General features: G+C 35.8%; 1 protein-coding gene across 1 annotated transcript; it reads left to right on the forward strand.

Annotated features, from left to right (window-relative positions):
- The first annotated feature begins 834 nt into the window (after positions 1–834).
- On the forward strand, positions 835–7,844 carry LOC149532061 (glutamate receptor 3.3-like). The gene is made up of 7 exons (XM_089808420.1): positions 835–1,093; positions 3,198–3,330; positions 4,194–5,574; positions 5,754–6,031; positions 6,410–6,441; positions 6,674–7,080; positions 7,173–7,844. The coding sequence occupies exons 1-7, from the start codon at positions 835–837 to the stop codon at positions 7,572–7,574; spliced, it is 2,892 nt and encodes a 963-aa protein (XP_089664546.1). The 3' UTR covers positions 7,575–7,844.
- Positions 7,845–8,639: the final 795 nt, after the last annotated feature.

Genomic DNA, 8,639 nt, shown 5'->3' on the forward strand with positions numbered 1-8,639 from the left:
TTACTATTATTGAATTATGTCTACTATGTTATACTAATTTTTTTCCCAATGTGTACTATGGACAAAAAAATGGTTATTCTAATTGATCTATGTTTCCTATGTCATTTTATAAATTATTATCATTATTTTTTGAGATGTACTCTCCAATATATTAGCAAAGCTACATTATATAATTGATTTATGTTTACTATGTCAGATTATAAATTAATATCACTCCTTTTTAACGTGTAGTCTCCAAAGCTAGAACTTATCATTTATGTCTACTATGCCATACTAAAATTATTATCATTCTTTTTTTGTATGCACTCTCTTATATATTAGTTAAACTATATCTTATAATTGATTTATATTTACTATGTGATATTATAAATAATTATCAGCCATTTTTTATATGGACTATATCCAATGTAATAGTTAAGTTAGATCTTATTGTCTATTCATGTCTACTATGCCACACTATAAATTATTGTCACTCTCTAGTATATTAGCTAAACGATCATTACAGCTCATTTTGACCTAGCAGCCTCCGCTTACCTTGAATTAGAGGATATATTTTATCTGAATCCAATGAATCAAGCGGCCATATTGGAAAAAAGCACAAATGCAATGGAGATGTCTTTTTAATATGGAAACAAAAGTAGACGAATTCCCCAATGCAATGGAGGGCGCTCTCAAAACAAGTTGGCAGATGAACACGATGCACAATATCTGGATGAAGAATTTCATTGATATTGTGATCTTTAAATGCTTGTTCAACCTCTTACCTGATTTGTTCAACCTCTTACCTGATCTAAACATGGGTGATTGAAGAAGAAGAAGACGAGGAGGAGGAGGATGGGGAGTTATGTGGGTGTGCTCCTCTTATTGATATTGTGTGTGTGGAATAATATTGGCTCTTTTGCTGCTGAGAGGCCTTCGGTGGTAAACGTTGGTGTTCTTTTTGCATTCAATTCTACAAATGGAAGAGTGGCTAAGGCAGCCATTGACTTGGCAGTGAAGGATGTGAACGACAACAGTAGTCTCCTTGGTGAGACAAAGCTGCAGCTTAACGTGGTGGACTCTAATTGCAGTGCTTTCATAGGCACAGCAGGAGGTCAGCAAATTACTTTATGCTTATACTCAATTATCAGTATGGGAGATAACTGTTCACTTATATTGTCATAGCTGCTTTCTAATCATAATTGTTCACTTTATTTCGCATATATCAAGAGATTTATGTACTAAGAGTTGATCATTTATCTATCAATAGTCCATCATTCCTTTTATTAAAAAAATAGTTCTTTTGATTCATGACTGGTTCATCTATGCACCACTATTAGACATTCGTTAACGTGTATTTAGAGTTTGATATTTGTCCATAAGTGCGAACGGTTATTAGTGATTTTGAGGCAGCTTTCTATTGATTGATTTATCTAAAAGAATTGGCTAGAGATGGTTCTATGTTTAGTGTATAAGTCGTTGCTTTCAAAACTATTAAAGATTGGGAAAACTTTGTGTAGGGGAAGAGATCCACTAGTCGTTGAGGAGTCCAATGACCATATAATATCATTATAGGCGCCCTCAATTATTACTTTTAAAAAGCCTCAAAAAATGACATGTGTATTAATAGCCAATAACACATGTACTAATAACCGATCATAGGTGTACTAATAGTTGATCATTTTTTAGCTTTCTTGGTTGTTGATTGGTCCATTTCTACAAAAAGTACAATTTTTTTTGGTGAGCGACTATTGGGGTTGAACATAACGGATTCTGAGAGAACGGTTTGAAGTGGATCTTTTCGACCACTTCGCATTCTACGACTTCTAAAGAGAAATTTGTAAATGTGAAAACGTCTAAACCTTAGCTTTAAGCTCTTCAATCATCTACAAAGGTTCACCAAACAAATTGGTAAATTTTGACGTATGGATTAGGAGTTTGAGGTGTGCGAAGTTAGCTTTGGTGACTATCGGATCTCTTCCCCTATTTCCCAATAAATTATTCATAAATAATCAACGAAAATTGTCACTTAAATGTGAGCAATGGTAAGGATCAAGAATGACATGCCTACAAAGGCAAGAGGCTACAACACAATGATAAATTGTGAGCCTCTTATTTGAGAGGTCTTGAGTTCGAATCTACTTGACCTTAATGACAACACATAATAATGATTAATCTTGACTTTGACCTCTTACCATCAACACTATCCACTAATCATCTCTTCTCATCTATAATGTAAAGAAATCTAAAAATATAATATAAATATAAACTAAAATTATATTTTCATTGTATTTTTACATAAATCTATATAATGCAACCAAATATATATTCATATAAATATTTATAGATAATTTATTTATATAAGATTGTTTATATAATACTAAAAACATAATAACTATATTTATACTTTTGGTTTGAAAGGGGCCTTCATGGCCACCCCTACCTATCATACAATTATTATATGATAATAGATTGTTTATTTCAATGTCTTTTTCAAGATTCTATCAAAAATATTGATTGTCAAATTTGTTTAGTTTAAAAATAATTATTAGTTTAAATATTTTATGTTTATTTCAATGTCTTTCTTAGGTTCTATCAAACATGTTGATTGTCAAATTTGTTTAGTTTAAAAATAATTTATTAGTTTAAATATTTTATATTTATTGTAAATAAATAAGAGTGTCAAATTATTTTAAGTTCAAATATTTTGTGCGCTTCCTCCAATTGTCTGCAACAAAATGCCAATCATCTGCTTTCTGAGCTATTAAGCACAGGCCGTTGTTTTCAAATTTCTCCAGTTGGCGGCAACCAAAATTCTAAATCCTCACACTGGATTTTTTCATCCAAAATTTAGCTCCTTTCAATAAATTTTGCTCGCAGAAGTCGAGTATATTTTAGAATCCGATTCAGATCTACAGATTTTGAGGTTATTAATGTCCAACAGTGTGCACCTTTTGTTTTCTGGTAGCTGCAAGTACAAGATTTGGTATCCTTACTGGAAGAGATCTTTACGGCTTGTTCTTTAGTTGTTTCTCTACCGGTCCGTATCCCATTATGCTGTAGGAAATGTTGTCCTAATTGATCTCCTGAGGTAGAAAATCCAGTCTCCAATCCACATATTTCCGTCCACGATTGAATTTCAACGGGATATAAGTTCATTTATGTGCTTTTTGTTGCTCTGTTCCAAGAATGGTTGCGAAAGGTTATGCGCTAAACAGGGGTAATTCAACGTGTGGAGCTTGCCGTACTGCCAGTTTTTTCTAGTATTCTCTCTCTGGATGGCATTAATACTAATGCCCCAGTTGCTGGTGAAAAATGCAAAAGCCTGTTTGGAATGCGAGGCCTTTGCTCGTAAATATTGGGGCTATTTTTGCATTTACTTCTGCAAATGGAAGAGTGGCTAAGACAGCCATGGAATTGGTATTGGGTGCTTGGTGGGACAAACCTGGGGCTTAGTATGACGGACTCTAGTTGTGAGCTTTCATAGGCACACCAGCAGGTCAGCAAATTCAAATTTACAGGGTTAGGCTTTTAATGTCAGCTTTATTTAGGGTTTACGTTATTTAAAAAATATTTGAGGTTCACAGGGACTTATTCTCGCTGAAGTATAGCAGATTTGGTGATTGTTCGAGTGGTCAGCGCTTTTGCTTCCACTGTGGGATGATTACATGCTAGCCAACATTGTTTTGCTAGGCAAGATCTCTGATGTATTTGTTTTATAATTGCCTTTACAATAGGCGCCAAAATTGCAAACTGGATCCCTGTTTCTCAATCAGGGCTTAATTTGCCGGAAAAAAACTACAATTAAATAACACAATTCATTCAACTTTCTTAGTTGTCGGCAAATAACGTTGTCAGACACGGGTTCAAGGAATCCACAGACCTAGACTTCGGCAAGGAGACAGGAGTATTGGATATTCCATGCTCTTTCAATACTTACTGAAAACAATGATTAATGAGGACTCCGAACCCTAGCAATTGCTTGAATCCGTAACAGATTTTCAATATCAAGCGCGCACAAGAAGATAGTTCAAATTAATCTTTGACCATCGCGTTTGTTTTAACTAGTTTTCATTAAATTCTCGATTATTTCATTAATGGAGCTCTGGAAGCCTGTGATGTGTGGCGTAGTTTGAGGTTCCAAATAAAACTTAACATGTCATGTAACCGAATGATGTGCACCCTAGAGAACTTGTATAATTGAACATTATATTTTCTGATGTTTTCACCCCAGTTGTTTTTCTTTGTTCAGCTTTGGAATTGTTGAAGAAAGATGTCGTGGCGATAATAGGTCCACAATCATCTGTGCTTGCTCACATTGTTTCGCATTTGACAAAGGAAATCCAAATACCAGTTTTGTCCTTTGCAGCTACTGATCCCACTCTTACATCGTCCGAGTACCCAAATTTTATCAGGATTGCTCACAATGATGCCTTTCAAATGTCTGCAATTGCTGCTGTAGTGGGTTATTATGGCTGGAGAGAAGTTATAGCAGTGTATGCAGATGATGACTATGGCAGAAATGGGGTTTCCGCATTAGAGGATGCGCTGGTAAATGTGGGAGCTAGAATTACGAGTAAGGCACCTATGCTTCCTGATATCAGCAAGAGTGAGATGGGTAACGTATTAGCGAAAATGAGTTTAGTAGAGGCACGGGTTTTTGTAGTCCATATGAATTCAGATGTTGGTCTTAATCTTTTCTCTAAAGCTAAGGAAAAGGGGCTGTTGAGCGATGGATATGTTTGGATAGTCACGGATTGGCTATCCTCTGTTCTGGATTCAACTGGACTTGCAACAGATGAAATTAGCTTACTTGAAGGGGTGCTTGGCCTGCGACGGCGAATTCCAAATTCAGAACAACTCAAAGAATTTAAAGGAGAGTGGAAAAGTTTACAAAAAGCTAACACAGTAGATGTCTCTTTGAATGTGTTTGGGCTGTATGCTTATGACACTGTACTCATGCTCGCCCATTCTATCAACTCCTTTCTGAATCAGGGAGGAAATTTCTCTTTTGCGGAACATAGCATACTATCAGACAAGAGTGGAAGCAATTCAGAACTAGCAGCTTTGAAGGTCTTCCCAGGAGGAGCAAAGTTGCGGAAGATAATACTAAAGACTAATTTCACTGGCGTTTCGGGTCCTGTGCAACTAGATGAAAACAGGGATCTGATAGGCTCTGCTTTTGAAATTATTAATATTGCTGGTACAGGATTTCGCAGCATCGGTTACTGGTCAAATAACACTGGCCTCTCAGTTAAACCCCCGGAATATTCAGCTATCACCAGCCAAAATAAGACTCATGAAAGGCCAAAACTTCCCGATGTAATATGGCCTGGTGGAAGCAAACAGGTGCCACGGGGCTGGGCATTTCCAGACAATGGCAGGGAACTTGTGATTGGTGTGCCCAGAAAAAAAGGTTTTAAACAATTTATTTCCATAGAAAATGATAGCCAAATACCAACAGGATATTGCATTGATGTGTTTTTGGCTGCGGTGAACTTGCTTCCTTATGCCATTCCACACAAATTTGCAATCTTTGGAACAGGGAATGCTACACCTAGCTATGACGATCTCGTGGAGCAGGTTGTCCTAGAGGTTGGTATCTACCATAAATTTAGAATCATTTCCATTCTTGTCCCTAAGTCTATTTCCCTGCTGTTGATATCATTTCCACATCAGTATTCTTGCACAACATTGAAGAGTTAGTCATATGATCTCAGTGTAAATATATGCACTCTACTTCAGTTCAGCTATTTATAGATGGACCCTTGCAGAATTATGACGCAGTTGTTGGAGATGTTTCAATTGTGGAAAAAAGAACGAAGATTGTGGACTTTACGCAGCCTTATGTAGAATCTGGCTTAGTCGTGGTGGTACCTGTTAAAACAACGAGTTCCAGTGCATGGGCTTTCTTGCGTCCGTTTACACTACAGATGTGGTGCACAACCGGTGGCTTTTTTATTTTCATTGGAACTGTTGTGTGGGTTCTGGAGCGTAGATCAAACCCTGATTTTCAAGGGCAGCCGAAGGACCAACTGGTGAATGTGCTCTGGTAAGTTCTTTTCTTGTAAGTGTGCAATTCAATTTTATGTGAATTAATCAAACATTGCTCATTTCAGATTGCTGCCTTTGAACTGAAAGTAAATTTGGAATTCTGAGGTGGTCGATTAGAATTTGATGTAGTTTGTGTCATTTGAAATACGCAATTAATTTTGTGGATTTTGAATTGATTCAAGTAAAAATGTTCGCAATAACAGAACTCGAGTAGAGCATTTCTGAGAATATCAAGTAAATCCACATATTCAAATGTTAAATCATTTATTTATTAGTCTCTTAACTACAGAGGACACGATAATGTTTTCGTTGCATATGAGAAGTGTATTTTTCAGACATGTAAGATGAAGTGCCTTACAGAGGTTAGTTTTGGCAGGTTCGCATTCTCTACGATGTTCTTTGCCCATAGTGAGTACTCTGCCTTTTACAATCTATTTTAGAGTGTTGGAAATATATTGGGTTGGTAACTGGTTTATGCTTTCATATTATTTATCTTAAACTAGTTAAACATTAGCAAAGATGTAGTGAAGGCACTCAAGATTCACCTGATTTGTGTTATTGGAAAGGTTTTTGTCACTATAATGTCACGATACTTTTCATCTTGTAAATACCCAATATTATGACCTTGCGGTTTGTGCAGGAGAAAATACTGTGAGCGGCCTTGCACGTGCAGTACTAATCATATGGCTTTTTGTTGTTCTAATAATTACTTCAAGTTACACAGCAAGTTTAACATCAATCCTCACAATGGAGAAGCTTTCAACAACAATTCAAGATATTGATGGCTTGGCAGCGACCAATTATCCAATAGGATATCAAGCAGGATCCTTTGTTGCAGAGTATATATCAGCAGAGTTTCACATAGATAAAAATAGATTAGTGCCTTTAGAGGATCAAGATAGTTATGCTGAAGCAATGTCTCTGTGGCCCAAAAAAGGTGGTGTGGCAGCGGTTGTAGACGAGCTTCCTTACGTTGAATCATTTCTAGCTACACAGTGTGCATTTACAATGGTAGGCAGTGAATTTACTAGAAGTGGGTGGGGATTTGTAAGTAGCTCTGCTATGATCTATGTCAACTGTTTTCATTTTTCTTCTGTAACGAAATTTAACCATTTAGGATCTGTGCTGATGTTGAATAGGTTTTTCCAAAGGACTCTGAACTTGCAGTTGACATGTCCACAGCAATCCTGTCCCTTTCAGAAAATGGGGATCTTCAAAGAATTCACGATGAATGGCTGACAAGTGATTCATGCAGTCAGTCTGGTGCAGGCCAAGCAGATCAATTTGGCCTGGAAAGTTTCTGGGGCATCTTCTTTTTCACAGGGCTTGTGTGCTTTGCAGCTCTGTTTATATTTTTCTCTCGCATGATTTGTCAATTCACTCGTCGTCGTAATAAATGTAGGGGGGGATCTCCTGGAAAGGTTCTAAGATCATTTGCCAGTTATGTTGTTGAAAGGGAAGATAATGAAAGAGAAAGCAGGGTGGAGGGTAAGCGTGATGTCAAGGAAAAGGAAATGGATAGCATATCTGAATTGGGCTAGCCTCGGAGGACTCCAATCTCATTAGTATCCCTTCAAGTGGGCTGCTCTGTTGGTCATACCAATGGCATTTCCCTTATTTAGTTTGATACTAGCAAATCCACCATCTTGGTTCTGAAGCTACGGCGTCTTTGTCAATGCAATGGCGGCTCACAGTTATTGGAAGGAAGCAGATTGCCGATATACTGAATTTTCTTGGACTCTAGCTATCTCTATACTGTACAAACTAAACTTTATCTAAAGTTTTTTAAAAACATATTACTTGCATTGGAATTTGTGTTTATCTTGTGGTATGATATTTTAAAAAATATATATTACTTGCATTGGAATCTGTGTTTGTCTTGGGGTATGATATGCTGGTTTGTTTGTCAATTTGATTAAACCCTGATCGTAAGTTTTTTTTTTTTTTTCGGAGAAAATTTTATAAGTGGGTATTGTAATGCTTTATAATCGGTTTATAAGTAGGTATTGTAATGCTTTATAATCAGTTTCAATAGAGGATAAGGAATTAGTTAGTTGTTTTTAATAATGATTCATTATAAATATTATAAATATTGTGCATAGTGGTAGATTTTCTATTATTTTTTATCACTCATCTAATAAAATAAAAATAATATATTTGTTAATTTTAAAAATTGTTGCTTCACAATCATAAAAATTTCTTACAAAGGATTTATTATCAAGAAGATAAAATATGGTTTATGAACAAAATTAGGAGGGCTAAAGACCAGTTGATAATATTAGATAGTCTCCTCTAAACTTTAACCTCAACTAGATTGAAGAGGGTATTCCCCAAGGTATTCTTACTAAGTTTTTATACCAATAAAAATGAAGCATGATTGCAAGAATCAATAAATATACTCAATGTACATTTGACCCCCATAATTTGTCACTCATAAAACTTCTTCTATAGTTGATAATATATTTTGCACATGTAACCTTAGATGGCAATGGTATTCTAACTCCTAAAAGTCTTTTTGTTCAATAGTTCATTCATAATGACATGTAAATGTGAATGGCATGACTAGTTGATGATTTAACTATTTAGGTTTTGTAAGATTGTTCCCT

This window comes from Cupressus sempervirens, chromosome 11, assembly GCF_028749045.1.
Source record: "Cupressus sempervirens isolate cs-2001-9-10 chromosome 11, ASM2874904v1, whole genome shotgun sequence".
NCBI lineage: Eukaryota > Viridiplantae > Streptophyta > Pinopsida > Cupressales > Cupressaceae > Cupressus > Cupressus sempervirens.